Source organism: Rhinopithecus roxellana, chromosome 3 (genome assembly GCF_007565055.1).
Source record: "Rhinopithecus roxellana isolate Shanxi Qingling chromosome 3, ASM756505v1, whole genome shotgun sequence".
NCBI classification, from domain to species: Eukaryota; Metazoa; Chordata; class Mammalia; order Primates; family Cercopithecidae; genus Rhinopithecus; species Rhinopithecus roxellana.
Genome location: NC_044551.1, coordinates 104,127,463 through 104,152,176, shown reverse-complemented (window position 1 = coordinate 104,152,176; position 24,714 = coordinate 104,127,463). Strand labels below are relative to the sequence as shown.

Sequence of the window (24,714 nt, the reverse complement as noted above, 5' to 3'; positions counted from 1 at the left end):
GTGAATTCATCAGTTCTAAATATGAAACAACAATGGCTGGTGTTTCCTCTAGAGATGCTTTCTAAATGTGAAAACAGAGTCTTATTCAAGACCTTTACAAACACAGAAGAAGTTAACCCTGACAATGAGATCCATGTTTGGAAAGAGTATCACATTTATAAGGATTCTTGCAGGTCATAAAGCACCTTTGTGCAAATTAAAAAATAGCAACCCCTCTGGGCCCAGATTGGCACATGAACAGCATTGTGAATTATGGGCTTCTTTTTACTGAATGGACACAGACTAAACAGGAAGCACAAGCAGGATCTTGACGTCTTGTAAACCCCTCTATTATGCTCACTTCTACAAAGAACACAAACCACACAACCATAGATACCAGTCCTGGTTTTAGGTGGTGGGACTCTGAATGATTGTGGAGCAACACAGGTCACCAAGCAAACTTTCCAGTATAATGCTGTTATAGCAGGTAGCTAGTCAGGCATGAGCAGGGTGGGAGAGGGCTCCCCCGACCCAAACACACACCAGGAATGCCAGGTGACCATCAGATGATGGTCAGGCAGTTGTCACGCTGGCTCTCTAAAATAATTGGTCACAGCTGGCACCAGGGAAAGGCTGTCTCCCAGTAGATGGTAACACCTGAAACTGGTGATCAGCAGCTTCCCGGTAAGATCTAAGGACTCACGCGAGTAGGCTCAAGCATACACATTAAGAGGCAAAATGGCAGGGTTTGACTGGTTTCTGATCTTCCAGGGACATTTAACTGGTAAGGGAAGAAGGCCTCAAATGAGCATGTGTACAATTTCAGTAAACACTGTACATGCTCACCTCCCAAGTGCTAGCAAGTGACTCACACTGGGAAAGCCCACTCCAAGGGAAGAATCGGGGGTGCAGGGATGCAAGACCTCAGAAGTATGCCAACATAAAAAACTCAAGGTCAAACAGGGCACTTGATCTCTCGAGTCGCTGGCCATCATCCAAGTGTACTTTACTTCCTTTCATTCCTGCTCTGAATCTTTTTAATAAACTTTCATTCCTGCTCTAAAACTTGCTTCAGTATCTCCTCTGCCTTATGCCCCTCACTTGATTTTTTATTTTTTGAGACAGAGTCTCACTCTGTCACCAGGCTGGGTGCAGGGATGCGATCTCGGCTCACTGCAACCTCCGCCTCCTGGGTTCAAGTGATTCTTCTGTCTCAGCCTCCTGAGTAACCGGGACTACAAGCATGCACCACCACACCAAGCTTATTTTTAGTAGAGACGAGGTTTCACCATGTTGGCCAGGATGGTCTCGACCTCTTGACCTTGTGATCTGCCCACCACAGCCTCCCAAAGTGCTGGGATTACAGGCACAAGCCACCACACCTGGCCTGAATTCTTTCTTCTGAAGAGGCTAGAATTGAGGGTGCTAAAGACCCATACAGATTTGCTTCTGGTAACAATGCAACCCTAATGTGGTTTCAGTGTTTGTCCCCTTTAAAACTCAGGTTGAAATTTCCTTGCCATTGTGACAGTATTGGGAGATGGGATCAGTAAGAAGTGTCTAGGTCTTGAGGGTTCTGTCCTCATAAATGGACCAATGCTGTTATCACAGGAGTGGGTTCGGCCACTCTTACTCACATTCTCTCTCACTCTACCTCTCTTTTCCCTTCTACCACATTATGATGAAGGCTCTCTCACCAGTTGCTAGCACCCTGGCATTGGACTTCCCAGCCTCCAGAACTGTAAGCCAATCAACTTATGTTGATTATAAATTACCCAGTCTGTGTTATTCTGCTATAGCAGAACAAAACAGACTAAGACAAAGCCTTACAATGCAAATAGTTAACCAGAGAAGATTAAGGTCTAGGAGGTTTCCTATAGAATCCAGAGATCAAGGAAAATAGTGCAGACTCCTAAAGCCAAAGAAATATGAATAACTCTGAATTCCAAAACAATGATACTCTGGCAATCTTTGTAGCTGATTTTGTCCCTGAGAACTAGTTTATCTGCTAGAGAAAGCAAGAGAAGTAAAATATTTGTATACCATATTTTATAACATACTTGATCCAGCTGTCTATTCTCTGGATTGGATTACAAATGTGATTACAAATGTGCTACAGACAGGGAACTTAAACTGTGAATGCCAGGTACCTTATGGGTACTTAGTAATGCAAAGCAATAAAATCTCACTTTATATAGAGGGAAAAGGGGAAAAATGGGATTTTGAAAAATTAGTTGGGTAAAAATGACTAATTTCTACATTTAGGGAAACAATTATTGGGTGATAAGGGACAATGTCAAAAGTGTCCTGCATACACTATTCTAAAATAACACCATATTCCATTTTTTTAGTGTTTTTCCAGTAGGCATGCATGAGTGCATGTCAATTTGGTGAGTGAGAAATTTGGTGATACCATTTTTCTATATCAGGAAGATATATTCACAATTTAGCTTTGGACTTATAATTAAATGAAGCACAAAACTCTGATTTATTAAAATTCATTGCAGATTTTGGTACAGAAATTTATTCATGCTCAAAGGCAACAAGAAATCATTGTGAAGGGTGAAGGTTTGTGAACTCAAATTTGTATTACTTTTACCCCAGGAAAAAAACAAGATGTCAGTAAAACCTGTATTCTCTTTACTATATTGTAATTCATATCTAGGTGGACCAAGTTAATAATTTGGTTGACAGAAAATATAACTGATAGTAATGCTAATAAAATATGAATAACATTTTTAAAATGTGGTTGAATATAGAAATCACTGCAATACCTATGACAATACAACAGCCCTTGATTCTAGTTAGCACAAATCCCCATTCCCCTTCCAGCAAGCACACTTGTTCATAATCTTTTGCACAACTTACTCTATTTAATTCTTAACTAACATTTCCTAACCTACACTGCCATCTCAATTTGCCTCTTGATCTCTGCAAATTATTTGTCATGCCCATGTCTCTCCCTGTGCCACAAATTCCACCTACTCTCAGACAGATGAGTAGACCAAAGTCAATAGCCTATGTTGAGATTTATTTCTCCCATCTATGATGATGTAGCATCTTCAAAAGTCTCTTTTAATTTTTTTAAATTTAAATACTGAAAAAGTAAAATAGCTCTTAATCACACTATTTTAAAATGTATAAAATGTTAATGTACAAAAAATTAAAGTCACATTTCCTTTCTCCAATGCATCCAGTTGTGATGGTCAGAGGTCACCATGGTTAATAGCTTGGTGCCAATCCTTTCTGACATTTTACTGTATTTATTCATTTGTCTTTCTCTTTCTCTCCCATGTCTGTGTGTCTACATACTTACATATTCACCTTTTTTAATCCCTCCAAATATAGAATCACATACACAGGCATACACTGCTTTTCCCGTTAATAATATTTTCTTAATATCTCCCCATATTAACACAAAGAGGACTATACTTTGTTTTATTAAAGGGCTGAGTGATATCCCATGGTATGACTCTTCAGTAATTTCTTAATGTTCCGTTGATAATTTACATAGTGTTTAATTTTTATATACCACACTGCAATGAAGTTAACATACATCTTTATATACTACCTCCTTTTCCAATACAGGATATTGAATCAATATGTACTTCAGTATATACTTTTGCCTTTTTTCAATATGGTAAATTTCTCAAAATGGAATGGCTAAATTATAGGATTTTGTATGAGATTCCTGAGAACAGGATTAGTGCCTTTTCTTTCCTTGTGGATTCCCACATGATTCATATAATATTCCAAGATATAGTAGTGACTAAATGGGGTTAGCAGACTCTAGTTAATTGAGTGGTTGACTATTTTAAATACAGAACCTACATTTGTAAACATTCTGAAGAAAATTGACCCTTTCATTTTTTTCCTACAACAATAGAGCACTGCCATGTTATTCAACATCTAAAATATTTCTCCCATTTTGATTAAAAACTGAATTATCAGAAATATTTTTCTCTATTCAAATTGTATAAAATGGAAAATAAATGTGTGCATATCCTCTGCAATTTGTAAAGAGAAAAATGGGTAAACTGATTCCTACTGCACACTGTGTTTGTGAAGGTTCAATGAAAGGATGCTCTTAGTAAGTCTTGTATAGTATTTTCCATATACAAGCACTCAGTGGCTATGACCTTTCTTCATTATAATCACTGGAGAAAGCCAAGAGCTTATGTTTAAATGTTATATTACCATATTCTGTTTTAAGTTATAGAAATTGTTCAAAGTATGAGAATTAAGTTATAATTATTAAAAAGGTTTTGGTGACATAAAATCTGCAGTGTCTTGGGCCCTTTAACAAAAATAAAAGCACTTTCAAAGATATTTACTTGTGAGCCAATATTAAAGAATTAAGAAATAACAAGCGGACAGGTTTACAAAAAATACGCTTACAGTCATCAATCATCCTTGGTTTTTCTATGTCCAATTCATGAACTGAAAATATTCTTTTATGTAACTTGAGCGATAGTGGTAAACCACATCTTTGGTGGAAGTAGCATCCTTGCAAGAGTTCTAGCACTTAAAATTGCTACTCCTGGCACACATAAAGGCCAGCATATGTATGTTTCACGAACTTTATCATTTCCTAAGATTATCATTTCCGTATTACAGCAAGCAAGGACATACACACTATTAAATTCTTTAGAGCTAGAAAGAAAATTTAAAACTCTAGCCCAATTTCAAACCCATTCTCTTCTAAGGTACAATGTACACTGGCCATATCTGACCAAGTACCACAGAAGTTTTGTCTACACTTTTCCTCCTCCAAATGTAAGTTTGACCTGTCACCTTTAAGTTTCTGATGCTATTTTTTCTGCATACAGTCATCATCCTCCAACCTTTATTAAGACTGTAGTCAAATCTTACCTTCTCTACAAGGCATTCACTAATCCTCCTGCTGCACTTGCTTTGAGATGCTAATATAGCTGACTTTCTATGATTAAATGTGGCTCTACCACTTTGCCATGAGTCCACACAGGCCGTACAATCCAAGTTACTTTTACTCATACGCAGTATTATTTGATTCTTACCCTTCTAGAACCAGGTTCTAAAGATATTTTTTGAACTGAATTGAGATGAGTTGAAGATAACTTTATTTAATTTTAAGTATGTAGGGCTGAAAATATGTGGCTACTGGCCTCTACCAGCAATAGAACTAGACAAAAATAAGCCATTAAATGAACTATAATTAAATTTAAAAAACTATAACTCTCCAAGACTTTGTTCCTAAAGCATAATTTGTAACTAAGAAAGTTTGAGGAGTTGAGGGAAGTTTAGTTCATAATTATATTCATTAACAATATTATTGACGCCATTGTATCAAGAACCATATTAAATGCTATATACACAGGAGTGAGAAAATGGACATTCCCAACAACCAGAAACTCTTTAGTGGAATAAAAAAGTAAATAATATTAATCCAGTGTTTTGACAGAGTAAGTACAAGGAGTTGAGATGTCCTATAGGGAAATGAAGGCTTCTAAGAACCATCTAAGAAATGATGCAAAGAATGATGGAAATTAGCCAGCAGACAAAGCTACAAAAGGACAGGGCGAGAGTAGACAGTTGCAGAACTACTGAAAAGCAGGAGCAGCGTGGGAGCTGTCAGAGGATAAATCCACTCTAATTTTATTCCCTTCAGCAACTACCAAAGAGTTTTTCTGAGTTCAACTAAACATTTAAATTTACAACACTAGCACATGCCACTAAGAAGGACAAAACAGGAACTGCAGCTTACTGGCAACCTAGTATCAAGCATTCCTCATCAATGTGGACACCTGCAGTATTTCTTACAGCAATTCACATAGCTCTCCAGAAGCTATTTTCTCCCCTGTGTAACAACTCAAAAGCCAAGAGACAGGATCCACATAAGATGAATATAGACGATTCCCTAGATGGAAAGCCTCATAGCTGACAAGAGCCACTCTCTTAAAACTCCATACTTTCCAGTGACCACACGAAGAATATACCAGAAATAAGTCACCACACTCAGAGAAGCCCAATGTTACTTTGCCAATCAAGGGTAATGTTTCCATAAGCAAGATTGTTTAGAAATAGACTCCACGTTTTAACAGAGCCAGACAGTTAACTGGTGTTTCTAATTTCACGCAGAAGGGGAAAGAGCTTTATACTCCTCTGCCCACACTCCCTCCGTGATTAGTCCTGGATGGCCCAGTGATCCAGGTAGTGAACATAGCATACAGAAGCCTGTGGGAAAGAACAAATGGTACATCTGGTGTCTAAAAGAAAGTTCATAATGACTGGAGCATATTGGGGTTGGAGGAGAGTAAAAGATGCTGGAACTGGCAAAAGAATAGCCACAAGGCAGCAACAGAGAGTATATTTTGCAGGACTGTAGTTTAATGTAGAAACACTAAAAGGTTTAAAGCATGGGAATAATTTAATCATATTTATACTTTAAAAAGTTATCTATGGCCTCTCTATGGACAGTAGATTGGAAGAGCATCAGAAAGCCTAATACCTTATGTTTGACCCAACAAATCCACCCCTACCCTGTTTGCTTCCCCAGGGGCTGATCTGAATGCACTACAACAAAGGATTCACTACCTCATGGCTTCCTGTTAGATTCAACCTAAAAAGAGATCCAAGGGAAGGTAGAGGCCAGAGTATTCATTCTCCTAAATTCTTTCCTCCAAGGTTTCCTGAGGTGCGCCCAGCTCCTTGACCAGGTGCCCCTACTCTATGTGATTGTCTCTGAAGAGCTCACTCTCACCTGGGTTCTGATAACGCCTCCCCTTGAGACTAACTCCAGGCCACTCAACTAACTTTTCTGACCTCCCTTCATATACATTTGTATACAATCCTTCTATGAAAGCTTTCTAGAATTCTAATTTTCATGCTCCATCTATTTTCTACTGGATCCTGTGCTGATCACAATAAGACATTAGTTCAGACAACAAGTGAGTAGGTGTTGGTATTCTGCCCAAGATCCTCTTGTAAATATTTTCTATTTGTGTGCCTCTCTGCCCCTTCAGTATGCTGCCTCTAACAAGAGAAGTTACAACTCAATTAAGATATCAGTCCTCAGACTACAGGTAGGATGGGAAAACCAGCATAGAACATGGGTGTTTATATCTTTCCAGATTGGTCCTGAGACAATGAGTGGCTGTTGCAAGAGTATGAAAGCCCAACTCCCTCACTCCATCTTAGGACCATTTCTGAGCTCCTGATTTTCTGTGTTCCTGATTTTCCCTGTGGAGTCAACTGATATCACCTCCACAGAGGATTAAGTACAAAATAAAAACGTGTGGCCACCTTCTTCAAAAAGCAGGAACAAAGTGCTAGTAGAGGTACTAAAATATAGAATATTTTTTCTTCTATGATCTCTCGTCACGATGTTTTTATTTGCTATTTTATGTCATTCTAAAATTTAAAAAAGCTTAAAATTTTGAATCGTAAACCTGTATTTCACCATTCATCTTTAGATTGTGCAATGCCTGTTTTAATACCAATATAAAAGCAATTAACTCATATGCAAAATCTCTAATTACCCAATTTGTATTTTGTAGCTTGTACATGCACATGTATTTCATTGTTATCAAAACAGTGCATACACTACACAAAAGTAACAGAAGTGTTTTTCTTTCATTTATTGATGGTCTCACATTTTATCAACTCTTACTTTGGCTTACTGAGAAGGAAGGAGTAAAAGAAAAATGAACTATGGTCTGCTTTATTTCCCACTTTCCTTCTGTGTCATCGTTTTTAGCATGAGTAGTCACTAACACAGGGAGGTAACACTAGTAAGAATAAACCTGATATTTCTTTGGTTGTTTGTGTATCTAAGAATGCCATTGACTTCTTTCTGCAGTCTCAGCAAGTGCTGTTTTAAAGGGAAATCACCTTCTAAGAGCTGTTGGCACCCTGATGTACTCATAGACTCAATCCACTTTTGTGCTTGCTTTGAGTCTTGTTGAACTCCCACTACTGCCGAGTCACCAAAATTCAATGCTCGTGGGACACTGCAAATGCTACATATGAATGGGAAGGCAAGAAATGGCAAACACATAAATTGCACTTCTCTCATCTGCTCAGTTGCGTGCTCCATTTTCCCATCAAACTTCAATCACAAATACAAATTCAAAGATAAAGTTTAAGAATTTCAAGACATAACAGCAGAACATTAAGCCAAGCACCCTTCTGAGTGAAGGTCCCTGTGCAATTGCAGAGGTTGCACATCCAAGTCTTATCTTCATTGGATTTTGCTGAAATCGGGCCCTTTATTTCCCCCTTTCGTACTCCCTCTAGCTCCTTATTGGTTTCTCCTGGCAGTATTTCCTTAATAAATCACTCGGGAATGAGTCTTTTTGTCAAGGTCTGCTTACCAATTTAATTTCAAATGGTTTTTACCGAAAGTGTTCCTGAGAAGCAAATTTAAGATGAGATTCAGGAGATGTATCACATGTTTAGCAAATAATAAAACACCATACTCCCTTTCCACCATACTGGTGATGACTGTGATAGCTTCTGGAATTCTATGGCACTGAAATTACTAGAATATTCACCTATTTAATTGGGACAAATACAAAGAGATGCCCTGGCTTGGGCAGTATCTGTCTTGATTTAGGACTATCGTGAAAATGTGGAATTGATTGCTTTTAACTAGGTGATACTAATGTCTTAAAAAAGAGAAAAAGGCAGGCTCAGTTGAGTTACTTACCAGCTTAATGATATGAAAATCAGAAATTCCCTCATGGTGGAATTTAAAGGGACCCTCATGTCCTAGAGCAGGAGTCAACAAACTCCAGACCTGGGGCCAAATCTGATCCCCTATAGTTTTTATAAATGCTGAGTGAAATAAGTCAGCCACAGGAAGAAAAATACTGCATGATCTCAGTTATACGTGAAATCTAAGGGGAGCAAAAGGTCAAATATGCAGACATAGAAAATAAAACAGTGGTTACCGGGGTTGGGAGGAGATGAAGGGAAAATGGGGAGATGTAGGTCAAAGAATTCAAATTAGCAGATGTGTAGGATGAACAAGTATAGAAATCTGATATACAACATGAGGACTACACTTGATACAATTGTATTGCATTAGGGATTTTTGTTAAATAAGTAGTTTTAGCTGCTTTTGTCACAATAATACTATGTGAGATCACAGACGTTTTTAATCTGTTAATCTTCATTATAGTAACCATATTACTGTTTATATGTATCCCATCACATCATGTTGTAAACCTCAAATATACACAATACAATTTATTAAATAAATTATGCATTATTATTAGCACACAACCATGCTTATTCATTTACTATGGCTGCATTCATACCACAAGAGCAGAGTTTAATAGTCGCAACAGAGACTGGACTACAAAGCCTAAAATATTTATTGTCTGGCCGTCTACAGAAGAAATTTGCAAATCCGTATCCTGGAGTCTGAGAGCAGCCTGAGCAGAAGAAAAGGCACAGGACCTGTACTAGTCTGTTCTCACACTGCTAATAAAGACATACCTGAGACTGGTAGTTTATAAAGGAAAGAGGTTTAACTGACTCACAGTTCCACATGGCTGGGGAGGCCTCACAAACATGGCAGAAGGCAAAGGGGGAGCAAATTCACATCGTACATGGTGGCAAGCCAGAGCGCTTGTGCAGGGGAACTCCCATTTATAAAACTATCAGATCTTCTGAGACTGACTCACTACCACGAGAACAGTATGGGGGAAACCACCCCCACGAGTCAAGATTCAATTATCTCCACCTGGCCCTGCTCTTAACATATGGGGATTATTACAATTCCATGTGAGATTTGGATGGAGACACAGTCAAACCATATCAGGACTTGATTGTAAAAGTAGGAGAATTTCACTGAAGGCTGAATTCATTGCCTTCACCAAAATTATGGCTCTGATAGAGAAAGGCTGAAACTTGGAATAGAAACATCTGGGTAAAATGCATTTAAGTTCATTCAACTGCCAGATTTTCTTATTGGCTTATTATTGAACCATATTGGCTTGCAGAAGCAGCCCACTGCTCCTTGCTGGAAGGAAGAAGCAAACCCACCTCTATCAGAGACTATGCAGAGGCATCAACAGGGCTGGTGCTAGTAGGACAATGCTTTTCCTCAAAATCGATCCACATTGCCCCTGATGGCCCCTTGTATTAGTTTCCTATGGTTGTCATAATAAAGTATCATAAACTAGAGGGCTTACATCAACAGACATTTATTCTCTTACAGTTCTGGATGCTAGAAATCCAAAACCAACATTATCTATTGGCAGGACCATCCTCCTTCCAAAGACACAAAGGAAGAATTCTTCCTTGCCTGTTCTAGCTTCTGATTGTTACTGGCAATCCTTAGTGCTCCTTGGCTTGTAGACGCATTGCTCTAATTTCTACCTCTGACATCACATGGTCTTCTCTCCTCTGTGTCAATGTGTCTGTCTAAATTTCCCTCTTCTTATAAGGACATCAGTCATTGAATTAGTATATACCCTATGCCAATAATCTTATTTTAACTTGATTATGTCTGCAAAGATCATGTTTTCAAATAAGGTCATATCCACAGGTTCTGGATGGACATAAAGTTTGGGGAGATATTATTCAACCCAGTCACTCTGACATCAATAATTAGGCATCAATCATTAAGCATGGCCCAAACAGAGAAATACTGATGCCAATCCTGCAGTGAAATAGAAGATTTATATTTAGAGGGAGCTACAAATCTGATTAATATATGCTGGCATGAACTGAGACAGAATGCTTGGGAGTGGATCTTGAGGGTGTAAACTGTGGCAGAATGGGGAGGAGTTGGAATATAAAGTTGTGTAAGAGTAGGAATTGGCCAGGCATGGTGGCTCATGCCTGTAATCCCAGAACTTTGGGGAAGCCAAGGTGGGCAGATTGTATGAGGCCAGGAGTTCGAGACCAGCCAGGCCAACATGGCGAAACCTGTTCTCTACTAAAAACACAAAAAATTAGCCAGGCATGGTGGCACATGCCTGTAGTCCCAGGCATCTAGTCCCAGCTGCTTGAGAGGCTGAGGCAAAAGAATTGCTTGAACCTGGGAGGCGGAGGTTGCAGTGAGTTGAGATCATACCACTGCACTGCAGCCTGGGCCTGGGCGACAGAGCAAGACTCTGTCTCAAAAAAAAAAAAAAAGCAGGTTTTGTTGATATGGGGGCATTTTTCCCCTGACTAAAGATTTAATTCTCTGACAAGAGTCCCTAGAGAAAATATTAGTACACTGCTGGATGGCTCTTTGAAATTTTCAAAAAACTGTTACTACATGTTAAATGATACATAAATAGCAGAACTGCCTGTGCAGAATTAAGGGAGAGATCAAGTTCAGAAAATGAGCATGCTGGAATGCATTTACTGTATAAGACCCAAGAATCCACCAGATGACCACATTCCTCAGATGGCCAGAGTACGCCGTTTACACAAGGCAAAAATGAATGTGATAATGAACGAGTCATGAACATTATTCAGATGGCCAGTTATATAGGCCAGGATTAATTATTAAAGATGTTGTTATGTAGAACTATGTTCCCTAGTATCAATGAGTATGACAGGATTCAGAATAGCAAGGCCAGATAACAGCATTTATCCACCAGAGGGAGGTAAGTTGAATTTACCACAATAGCCAGAAGATCAAATGGCAACCAGGGGCATTGACCTGCCAACACCTATGGTAATGCCCATTGACCATGCTGTTACTAGTGGCAAGACAAGTGAGTAGCCAGATTGAGATACATGATAATAATAAAAAGGGGTCCAGAGTGGATGATGTCAGCTGCCTCAATGGAAATTTATAATCAGTTGTCTAGTTTCCAGACATCATCCAGTTCTTTTTTTTTTTTTTTTTCTAATAGAGACAGGATCTCGCTTTATCACCCATGCTGGTCTCAAACTCCTGAGCTCAAGCTATCCTCCCTCCTCGGCCTCCTAAAGTGCTGGGATTATAGGAAAGAGCCACTGTACCTGGCCTTTGACATGAGCCAGCTCTCACACCCAGACATATCAGTCGAACATATTTCTCTTTGTAGAATGATCCTGCAACTCCTCAGCAAGTAGATATAGCTGTTTCGTTTATTTTTGAGACAGGGTCTCATTCTGTCACCCAGGCTGTTAGTGCAGTGGTGCAATCACAGCTCACTGCAGCCTTGAACTCCTGGGCTCAGGTAATTCTCCCACCCCAGCCTTCCAAGTAGCTGGATAGATATACACCACTGAGACCAGCTAATTTATTTATTTATTGGAGATACAGGGTTTCCTGTATCACCCATGCTGGTCTCAAACTCCTGATCTCAAGCAAGCAATCCTCCCTCCTCAGTTTCCCAAAGTGCTGGGATTGCAGGTATATGTAGTTTGGATTAACTCTTTCCTTTCCTAAAAGGACCTATGGGCATTTGCTTGTGTAATAATACACTGGATAAAGAAAAATATCCAGTTCTTTGACGATTGTTGGATGCAGAGTCCAACTGATGCTGATATCCAGAAACCCAAAGCATCACCATAGCCCATTATTACAGTAAAGGTAGAGGGAAGACATGTGACAAATGAAGTTCTTCCCCACAGTTATCTCACTGTGGATACAGTATATCCATGGACCTACCAGTTGCCATCTTCTCAGTTCCTAAATGCATAACTGGAATGAATACACTTAGCAGGTACCAGGACCCTCACGTTGATTCCTTGACATATGGAGTAAAAATCTCCACAGAAAACTCAAGAGGAAGCCCCTGAAATATCCCGTTCATCAAAGTTATTCAAACTAATGAGTTCTATATCCTGTTTGGAATGTCAGAGGTTAGTTTTACCCCTAAAGAATTAAATGAGGCAGGGGTGTTGGTTCCCACTCTATCACCATTTAATTCACCAAGTAGACTCTGCAAAAAACAAAAGAGTATTAGTGAAGCATGGTGGACTGTCCAAGCAGTACCCACAATCACAGCTGTTATTCTGGGTGTGGTGTCTTTACTAAAACAGACCAACTAAGCCTCCAGTTCATGGTATGTGAATTTTGATTTGGGTGCATGTGTAATTTTCAGTATTCTTCATGAAAGCATCTGAGGTAGTTTACATCCATCTAGGCTGGGCAGCAGTAAATATTCACAGTCTTGCTCCAGAGATATGCTAACTTGCCTGCTCTCTGTCATGATAAATCTAAAGACAACTGGCTCATTTGAACATTCCACCATATTGGAACGATGACACTGAGTTAATAGACCTAATAAGTGAAAAAGTACTCTGGATAGTCAGCTAAGAGGGTGAAAGGTAACCAGTGACTGGAATATTGGTGAAGTTTTAAGAGCCCAGTAGTTTAGGGAAAGCCAACATCTCTTGCAAGGTACAGAGTTACTGCACCTTGCGCTTCCATTCCTAAATGAATAAAATGAATGAATAAAGCAGAATTTGCTAGACTTCTTTTGGTTTTAAAGGCAGTATGTACTACACTTGGGAGTTTGGTTCTGACTCATATATGGTTCTTACCTAAAAAGTTCCCAGTTTTCAGTGGACCCCAGCATAAGGCAAAGAAAAGTACTCCATAGCTGAGTCCAACTACTCTCTTCAGAATTCTGAGATTTCCTAGTGATAACAGAGCGATACACATGTTATATGCTTTTTCTTTTCCCAAAGAGTAGAAAACAAACCCTCTATTGTTTTCTATTCAAAACCCTCAAATATTCCATTAACAGCAAGTGCATAATCCATAGTGATCAATGGACTTATCTCCACCCTGGCTTCATCACATTACAGGCTTCTGACAGCAAGCAATTTTAGAAGGGACCAAGGTCAGTAATGAAAATGAAGAGTTGCGTACATGACTGACTTTGTTATATGAAAGAGAATTTTTTTTAAATGAGAAAAAGAGAAAAATGTCTTCATTACAAATGCGAATATAAAGGGATCAAGTTACTTTCTACCTTTTTTCCTCATTGTTTATGACTGCTCCCATCTATTAATGTAAAAGAGTAGCATATTCTTCAAAGATTTTTCAAGGTATTTAAATTCTAAAAAATGTTTAGTGTTTCAAATCAAGTGCTTTCAAGTAAAGAATATAATAAAATGTGATCTATATATTACATAAATCAAAACATGGCTTAATAAAAAAATCCACATTCATATAGTTAATTTCCCATTGGCAAAACATTTTCACATATATCATCAATGATTGTCTAATATATCTATAAAGGAGAAATGAGTGAATATTGTTATTCCTTTGGAGACTGAAACCAAGTACTGAGATTTTCTGCAAAGCCTCAAATAATTTAAAGTGAAGATGTCTCCTGATATACTTTATAAAATGTATTAGGCTCAACTGGTATACCATACAAAATAAGAATTTCTATTCCAATTTATTTGGACATTTTAAAGCATTTATGTGTGTTTATTTTTTAATATGTGTCAAGCTGTAGGCTGGGGCCTGGGGATTTAAAAATGAGTAAATAGTAGGCTCTGCCCTTAAGAACACATACATACACACATGTATATACAAGGAATTATAACATAATACAATATGCTCTTGATATAAGCAAAGTACTTAACCAAATACAAAGTAATGATTAATTCTGAATGACACTATGTAAGACTTTACAGAAAAGGTAATATATTTGATGAGACAGTTAAAGGTGGTTGGAAAGATGAGTTCTGGGTACAAGGAAAGGAAAGTGAAGAAGCAGAGAGAAATCCAGAGAAGCCTAAAAGCTTAGGGTATTTTAGAGGAAGAGAAGAAGACATTACAACTAAGAAAGAAATGAGTTGTGAAGAGTGGTGGGCAATGATCTAGGTTTGCATTTTTTTAGAGCATTAATTTTACTATAAATACTAGAAATCAAAATGCCCATAACATAAACATAAGACCTAATCACATCCTCGTATTTTCAAAGTCTAGCAAATTATATGACACATTTTGTAATATGAAGAAGAAACATTTTTGACAAATTAACATTATATTTAAATGTGTATTGTATTTAATGGCATTTCTGCATTACATTTCATGTATTACATTTGTTTTATATCTATGCATTTTATTACTTAAGGGATAAACATTTATATGAAGAACATCAATTTTCTGAAAACGCTAGTAGCAGCAGCCAGCATTTAATACTACTCCAAACAATCATTTTCATAACCTCTCTTTAGGGAATTACATTTTAGGAAGAGAAAAAATGGGGGAAAAATAAAAGTAAAGATGGGTGTGGAGAAGTGAAAACTAGTGAGAAATTGCCTGGTGAATATCAATCACCTTCTAGTAGCAAAGTTTAAGTGCAAACAGATCTTAAGCATCCCTTTTATTTACAGCACCTTTTAAGAAGCTATATGAGAGCAGGGAGCTTACTAGTAAACTACAAGTTTGACACTCCCATACAATACAAGAATTTTCACCTCACTACCCATACATAATAGCAACAATATAACATCTGTAAACATCCTTTGTAAGCTGTAAAGATCTTTTCATATTCAATAACAAAATAACGCTTACTGAATAATTAGGACAATAATTTTTTAATAATTAAATAGGAATTATCCAATAAAAACTATTAAAGGGTATTCCAAGTGCTTATCCTGTGTCAAGCACTGTGATAAATGCTCTGTATGCATTCTCTTATTTAATTCTTTCAACCAACCATGGGAGATAAGTAGTTTCCTCAATTTACAACTGAGGCAACTAACCTAGAAAGACAATCTGAGCTGACCAAAGAAATAAAGGAAAGTAATATAGAAACAGTAATATACAGATAACATAAAGAAGACCTGAATAGAAACAGTACTATTATCAAAGACCCAGATAATAAACATAAGAATCAAACAATCATGACAGAAACAAATAGCTCAATACATAAGTGGACAAAGATTTGAATATACACTTCACTAAGAATATGTGGTTGACAGAAGACAGGTGCAAACATACTTAGCATCAGTAATCATTATGGAGATGCAAATTCAAAACACATTGAAACACCAGCACACACTCATTAGAAATTTTTAAATTTTAATTAAAATTAAATGACTCACAATACCATGTGTAAGCATAAAATGTGAAGAAACTTGAACTCTTACACTCTGCTGATGGGAATGTAAAATGGCATAATCGCCTTGGAAAACAGTTTGGAAATTTCTTTAAAAATTAAACATATACCTATCATGTAATCCAGCTTTTCCTACAAGGTATTTTATCAAGATAAATGAGAGCATCTGACCACAGAAAGACTAGTACAAGAATGTCTATAACAGCTTCATTTTAATAGCCGAAAACTATAACAACCAAAATGTCCATCATCAGATGAAAGGATAAACAAATTATGGTATATCCATACAATGGAATACTACTCAGCAATAAAAGGAACTACTGAAACAAGCTACAGTACAGATGGATCCTAAAAGAATTATGCTGACTAAAAGAAAGCAGGTAAAAAGGAACACATACCGTTGACTCTACATGAACTATAAGCATCTGTAGTTTATTGTATGTCAATTATATATCTCTATATAAAGCTGTTTTTGTGTGTCTATGTTCACTTTTGTGTGTCTGTAATACACGTTTTTCAATTTTTAAAACCTCTGAGTATTACCATCAACATTTTAACAATAGTAATCTCTGGGCAGAAGACGAATTAGGGTTGTTTTGAATTTTCTTCTGCGTGCTCACCCTTATTTTTTCAGTACCCCACAAAAATTACATAAATACTATTTTAATACTAAATGCTATTTAAAGTTTAATTTTTAAAGAGCCATTTTTACAAGGATATAATCTCTGCATTAACAAAAGATAGGAAAGTACATATTTTGAGTTCAGAGGCATTTTATTCCTCCTAGGGTTTCTACGGTATCTTCTTTCTTTTCTTTCCTTCCTTTCCTTCCCTTCCTTCCCTTCCTTCCCTTCCTTCCCTTCCTTTTCTTTCTTTCTTTCTTTCTTTCTTTCTTTCTTTCTTTCTTTCTTTCTTTCTTTCTTTCTTTCTTTCTTTCTTTCTTTCTTTCCTTTTCTTTCTTTCCTTTTCTTTCTTTTTTTTTTTTTTTTTTGACGGAGTCTTGCTCTGTTGCCCAGGCTGGAGTGCAGTGGTGTGATCTCAGTTCACTGCAAGCTCCGCCTCCCGGGTGTACGCCATTCTCCTGCCTCAGCCTCCAGAGTAGCTGGGACTACAGGGGCCCGCCACCTCGCCTGGCTAATTTTTTTGTATTTTTAGTGGAGACGGGGTTTCACCGTATTATCCAGGATGGTCTTGATCTCCTGACCCAGTGATCTGCCCGCCTCGGCCTCCCAAAGTGCTAAGATTACAGGCGTTAGCCACAGCGCCCGTCCTATGGTATCTCATTTTTTCACAATGAAGATACATTTTATATTTAAAAATAAATTATGCATGTATTTTAAAAGAAACAGTCTTAAAAACGTGCCCACTACGCTGGCAATTGTTTCCATACTTACATGTTAAACAATCAGTCAATTTATGTACACCTGCTTTAGATGTGCACCTTTATTCTCACAGGTAAATGGTGACTTTTGGTTCACTCTTGTCACTGTGTTGCCCATCCAACTCTTCGTCCTTATGAAAAGGTCAGAGAAGAAGGGGGAGTACAGCTTGGTCCCTTCTTTGGGAAGTCCCAGTGCCTACTCTCCTGACAGCCTTTTTCACGCGGGTGAAATCAGTGACAATCGCCAAAGAGCAGAAATCTCGAGTCGACGGTGGGGGCGAATGCTCGCGGAATCGTGACTGGGCAGCCGCGCTCGCCTCCGCCTAGGCGGCGCCCCACGCGGGTCCTCAGCGACCCCAGCGGCGCTTCCCTGGCGCCCTCAGCGTGGAACCCCGCGCCTCTGGAAGAGAAGGGGCGTGTGACGCAGTCGCCGTTGCCTAGGGCCACGTTCTGATCGGATCTGACGCTTCCAGCGCCCGACCAGGCGCTGAGAGGGCCGGGCCTCAGTTTCTCCACTTCCAAGGAGGCGGCGCTATGCTCTCCTGTTTCAGGCTCCTCTCCAGGCACATCAGCCCGTCGCTGGCGTCTCTGCGCCCCGTACGCCGCTGCTTCGCTCTCCCGTTGCGTTGGGCCCCGGGGCGCAGCCCCTCAGATCCAAGGCCGATCGCCCCCCGCCGCCCCCTGACCGCAGCCTCCTCCTCCGGGGACCCTACCGGTCCCGCAGCCGGCTCCTCTCGGGTGCGCCAGAACTTCCACCCCGACTCCGAGGCTGCCATCAACCGCCAGATCAACCTCGAGCTCTATGCGTCCTACGTGTACTTGTCCATGGCCTATTACTTCTCCCGGGATGACGTGGCCTTGAACAACTTCGCCAGGTATTTCCTTCACCAGTCCCGACAGGAGACAGAGCACGCGGAGAAGCTGATGAGGCTGCAGAACCAGCGAGGAGGCCGGATCTGCCTGCAGGACATTAAGAAGCCGGACCAGGACGACTGGAAAAGCGGGCTGCATGCCATGGAGTGTGCTCTACTCTTGGAAAAGAATGTGAACCAGTCGTTGCTGGAATTGCACACTCTAGCCTCTGACAAAGGTGACCCCCATTTGTGCGACTTCCTGGAAACCTACTACCTGAATGAGCAGGTTAAGTCTATCAAAGAACTAGGTGACCACGTGCACAACTTAGTGAAGCTAGGGGCCCCGGATGCTGGCTTGGCGGAGTACCTTTTTGACACACATTCCCTTGGAAATGAAAACAAGCAGAACTAAGCAACGGGCTGCCTTCCTCCCAGGTCACTGGGTTCGAAGACCAGAGTCAGCTGTCTCCTGCTTTCCTGCCCTTAAAATCACTTCCATCTTTATATTTTTCTGTTATACTATTCCTGCAATAAAGTGATTTGTAGAAAAAAAAAAGTTTTGCCCATGTTTAACAAGGGCTTTTTATTAACCATCAAGACACTTATTTTCCCAGCTCAAAGAATAGCCCAGGTAACTATGGTATGAAAAAGACTCCAAAAAGCTATGGAAAGAGGGTGCAAACTAACGTTCTCCAGTTGCCAAATATTATCAGAATATGAACCTACACTTAAATTCTGTGATTTTTAATTCAACAAGTGCCTGCTATATTCAATACCTTATGCAAAACGCTAAAGTGGGAAAATGGATAAAAATATACAAATAACTATAAGTGAAGAATATTTAGTACTGTGAAAATCATACATGCAAAATGCTATGACAGCTTTTGCCTTTTCCCATGGTGTCCCAAGAAGCAGTACTGTCTGGAGATTGTTTTTTAAAAGAATTCATAGTCAAATTTGGGGTAAGCTACCTGAATTATCAGTGCTGGTCTTGGAAAATCACAGCATATATTAACATTTTAAGGGCTCTGGGACATTTTGCAATTAAACAATAAATATAAAAGCTTGAATTATTTTTGTTTAGCTCAGTGTTTTCCAAACATATGCAATCTCAGTGTTTTGTTCTTTTAATGTCAGTAATATAACAAACTAGATCTGATTCCACACTCCATGTACTTCACCACTGGGTCTCTCTTTTAACCTGTCAAGAAGAGTGAAAACACTGCATAAAACACCTTTCTGTGGTCTTTACAATGGACAGAAAAGAACATGGGGGTTAAACAAAAGTCAAGAAGGGATCCAGAATAAAGGAGGCATCTAGTCAGATGTTTTCTTTAGTCATGGAAGTGAGGAGGGGAGAGTCCAGCATCGGAATAGACTAGAACACTGAGTGGTGATTGGAAAGATGGGCTGGGGCAGAGTATAGAGGTGAGAAGGGTTTGGGCTTAACTCAAGGGACAAAGGCAAGGACTTCAAAGGCTCTCAACAGAAGAAAACAGTGCTTGAAGTTGAGCAATCTGTAGCTTAGTCTGGTTATACAGAATAAGAATCTGAAAACAACCAAAATATCCCTGTTAGTTTGGGTTTTCTGAGACACAGATGCCAAAATGGGATTATGTGTACAAGAAATTAGGGGAAACAGACCTCTGAGAGAAAATGGAAAAGAAGCAAGTGGGAGAAGCAGGGAGAGCCTTCAGACTTCATGCAAATGTAATCCCTGGGGGATGAAGAAGGGAAGTTGTGCATATTTATTTGGAAAGGTCTGCAAGATTGTCAGGGAGGCCTCAAGTCAAAGTCACTAGTCAAAGGAATCCCAAGTCTCCCAGAAATGAGCCTAAGTACCTTTCCTATATTTAGGTATTGACTGGGAAGTATAGACTTGGCAGCAAACCAAGTAATGAATCAATTTCAGAGAACGGCAGCTGAGGCTCTTGGCAAACTGTGCTCCCTGCAGTCCAAAACCTGAGAGGTACATGCATATTATGGCACAAGTTCAACAAAATGACTTAGATTAAAACACCAAACAGTGCTTTAGATTAATACACATAATATTCTGCAGTTATTGTTAAATATGATTTTGTACAAACACCTTATGGTGTGTATAGAAATTCTGAATGTATTATGTTAAAAATGAGGAATATTACATGATGGGGTTATATAATTCTATATGTACAATTATAAGACAAATTATATATGTATATAAAATGACAAAGTATATATACCAACAAGCAAAGCTAGAAAATTCTTTTAAATAGTGAGATTGTGGTTGATATTTATTTTCTTTAATTACATGTCTTTTAAAAATACATTTGTTATAATGGACAGTCATTACTATAATAAGACAAGAAAAGCAAAATATAAGATGGAGGGAAAAGCAATAAAGGCCAGAATTATGGTAAAACCAATGGAAAGACAAACAAAGAGATTCTGGTGAGAGTTTAGAGGCAGAATCATTTCAATTTTGTGACCAATTTAATGACTGGAGCTAAAGAAATGAGGTATGGGACAAAAAGTGGTAGGTCTGAAATTTGAGTTATTAAAGAATAGGAGATTTGAGGATAGAGATCTCAGCAGGAGGGATAATTGGAGGTGGGGGAATGCATAATAATTTTGGTTGATTTTGTTGATCATTCTCACTTTACATTCTATTCTTAAGTGGGTCTATTTTGCTGCTCAGGAATCCTGTTATATTTCTATACAAAATCTCTTCACGTTTTTCAGATGAGTGGTTTTCAAACTATACCTTGCAGCCCATTAGTGTATCACAAAATTATTTACTGAGTCACTATCCATGTTTTGTGAATAAAATAGAGTAGAATTGAAGTGACAGTAAGTGAAGTAAGGGTATTATTTCCTGAAACTCTTGTTTCAGGTGTTTTGTGTGTGTGTGTGTGTGTGTGTGTGTGTGTGTGTGTGTGTGTGTGTGTGTGTGTTCTCATGTATTTACATCCTGGATAGTGATATTTCTTATTCTGTGTTTCTGTCAAAAACTTTCAATAGCTGCTCTCCTAGATAATTATTTTACAGATTCTCTTTTCTCCTCAAATCTCCGAATCTCCTCTCCCTCCCCACTCTCAGTTGGTAATCTGCTTATTTCACTGAGAAATTAGGAGTACTAAAAGAGAACTTGACACTTTTTCATCATTGAATTAATCATAAGCTTATATCTGTGTTCACGTAGATTTTGTTCTGCTAGAATGGTTGTTGCATCAATGTTGCCTCCTTAAAACCAATGCCCTCAATCCTAACCTCCCCACATAGGCAAAGACACAAGGATATCACACTTGTGATATCCTCTTTCTTGCAGCAGCTTTGCCCTCGTTATCACTTGGTCCCATGAGAATGCAAACACTGTATTATTTCTCCTCATCCTTAAAAAAATGCCACCTCTGGACTCCCATTCCATCCAGCAAACACCAGGCTACTCCTCTTTACTCATCTCCCTTGTACAACAAAACTTCTTGAAAAAGTTCTTCCTGTCTCCACCTTTTATTCTGCTTTCTCTTGATCCCTCCCAAGGAAGCCCATGTCCACTACTACACTATTTATTTCCTGTCAATAAAAATAGTGACTTTCATGTTAATAAACTCAATGGTCAATTTCCCAGTCTTCCTAGAAGTACTTGTCCATTCTCTGTTGAAACATGTGCTTACTGTTCTGTATTTCAGTCACTCTTTCTAATCTCTTCCCATCTCTCTGACCTTTAAAGCTTGGAGTGTCCCAGAGCTCAGTCCTCACATCTGGACTTCTTCTCTTCTTTATCTATACTTGTTCCTTAAAGAGCTTGTCCTGTCTGGGGACTTTTATTTAAATATATATTCATTAACAAATCACATGTTTTAGTTTGCTTCAGCTCATCTTTGAACTCCAGACTTACATATCTAAATACCTAATCAATATTTCCCCTCAGATGCCTAATAGACATTTCATATTTAGCATATTCACAGCCATACTCTTTATTTCACCACCCTCCAAAACCTGTTCAACCCAGTCTTTTGCTTTGTAATGAATGGAAACTCCAATCTACCAGTTTTTATGGTTCAGTCATCCTTGACTACTCTCTTTCATACGAAAGTCAGGTCTTTCAGCAAGTTCTTTCAGGTCTTCCTCTAAAATAGATCCCAAATCTTACCACTTTTTAAAGCCTTCATCATTGCCACTTCTGTGCGAGCTCTCAACTTTTTTTCCATTATTATATTTTATGTCACACTCTTTGTTTTTGTTTAATTTAGTCTTCCCTGCAATCCAAATATGTCACACTCTTAACAGATCTAACTGCTTTCACACCTAGGAACATTCTGTCATTTCTTCACAAACCAGCCAAAGTGTTCCTTTGCAAGTATAAGTCATTTATTGTTATTTCTTTGCTCAAAACTCTCCTATACCTTATTTAATTTGGAGAAAATGTCAAGATCAAGATCCTTACTATAGTCCACAAGGTGCTTTGTGATATGAGACCCTAAAATCTTTTTGACCTGATATTTCTATATGTACTCTGTGTGTGTGCGTGTGTGTGTGTATGTGTGTTTAAGAGGTGGTAAGATTATATTATTCAATATGCATACAATAATATATACTATATGCAATATATATAATATATACTATGTACAATATACATATACTAATATATGTATACAACATACTACTGTGTGTATATTATTTGTATACACATGTATATTGTATGTACTCTATGTATGTTATATATACATTGACCTCACTATTAATATGTATACGAATATATGAATATGATACCTTTTTTATTCTAACATTCATATAGATACATGAATAGTTAGGTCAAAGATATATCATTATAACTCTTTCCCCAGGCCTTTCTCTCTTTCTCCCCACTCCCTCTCTCTCAATCTCTCTCAATATTGAGGGCATCTACGTTGTTTCTTTATATTGAGAGAGAGAGACAGAACAGGAGACAGCATGTCTTCTGCTTGCTTTACGCCCATCACATTTGTCCCCAGGACCTCAGGTTGTTCTCTGTGTAAGAATATTTTGCCGCCAAACATGACCGTAGTTTTCATTCTAACTTCGTTTGAATTTCTGATTAAGTGTGATCGTATAGAGAGACTTCACTGATTATCAGTCTAAATTTGTGGCTACATTTCCCATCACTCTCTATCTTCTTACTTGATTTGCTTTTTCTCCATAGCACTTAACACCACTGGACATCTTTTGTATTTACTTGTTTCCTTCTCTCACTAGAGTGTAAGTTCTGCAGAGCAGGGTCTTTGTTCTGTTCACTGCTCTCTTCACAGCTCCAGAGTAGTAGCTATCTCTTAGTAGGTTCATGATAAATATAAATGAATGAGTGAGTGAGTGAATGAATAAAGGTATCTAGAAACCAGCTGGAAGTGCTGATATGGGTCTTTCAAAAAGTTGGTATCAGAGAAATGAATCTGGAAGTTACTCGTATAAAGTTGTTAAGTAAAACTGTGAAAAAGCTGAACTGACAAAGGAAACAGGAGACAAAAGAGAAACAGAGGAGAGGGGCCCAAATATAGAAACATAGAAAGTTGGGTGTCTCTAGATTTAGGGGAGATTCAATCAGGAACTCATGAAAGGACACAGAAAAGGGAGCACTGGGCTTGTAAGCTATGAGGCGACAGAGCTTCTATCAAATGCTGCGGAGCTTAATTCAATTACAGATTCATCGGAATTGGCCATCATAAGCCATTGATAATTTTAGAAGAGGGACGTTAAGAGTGGTGGCAAAATAAATGAGGTGGAGAACACAGAATTCTCCTTTTTTTTTTAAATAATTGAAGGTGAAAGAGGGTAAGGATGACTGTGCACATTGTTAGGCTAAGGAAATAAGCCAGCAAAAGGGAGAAACATGAGAGGCAAGTGATACATAGAGAGGTTCCGTGGAAGAACAGAGCACAAGATAAAAAGCTCAGGTGCAACCTGGAAGAACATGTCATTCCAAACCAGCCTGCATGAACGAGGGAGGAAGTGACAGGTTAAAAATGAGAAAAGGGCACATTTAGGGTGCTTACATAGGTTGAGCTCAAACTTCTAAATAAAGTATCAAATTAGATAATTGACTAAGATATGGCTATCTCTATACAGAAATATTTTAATTTTATGTATCAGGTATTATGACAAAAATAACTCAATATAAGTTATTTTATAGATAGGAAATAAGTCTTTACCCTATGTCTAAAATTTAAAACAAATTTAAAATTTAAAAGCTTTCACAATTTTAAATTTTTTAATTTTAAATTAAAATTTAAAAGCTTTCACAATTTAAAAAATATGTTCCTAGGCCGGGCGCGGTGGCTCAAGCCTGTAATCCCAGCACTTTGGGAGGCCGAGACGGGCGGATCACGAGGTCAGGAGATCAAGACCATCCTGGCTAACCCGGTGAAACCCCGTCTCTACTAAAAAAATACAAAAAAACTAGCCGGGCAAGGTGGCGGGCGCCTGTAGTCCCAGCTACTCGGGAGGCTGAGGCAGGAGAATGGCGTGAACCCGGGAGGCGGAGCTT

General features: G+C 38.5%; 1 protein-coding gene across 1 annotated transcript in view; it reads left to right on the top strand.

The window, feature by feature from the left end:
• FTMT (ferritin mitochondrial) overlaps positions 1 to 18,771 on the top strand; it is a 57,645-nt gene extending 38,874 nt beyond the window's left edge. Inside the window, exon 2 of the mRNA XM_010369163.2 lies at positions 17,436 to 18,771. Within this exon, the coding sequence (XP_010367465.1) occupies positions 17,896 to 18,627 (732 nt within the window). The 5' untranslated portion in view covers positions 17,436 to 17,895 and the 3' untranslated portion in view covers positions 18,628 to 18,771. The remainder of the gene's footprint in view (positions 1 to 17,435) is intronic.
• The last annotated feature ends 5,943 nt before the right edge of the window (positions 18,772 to 24,714 follow it).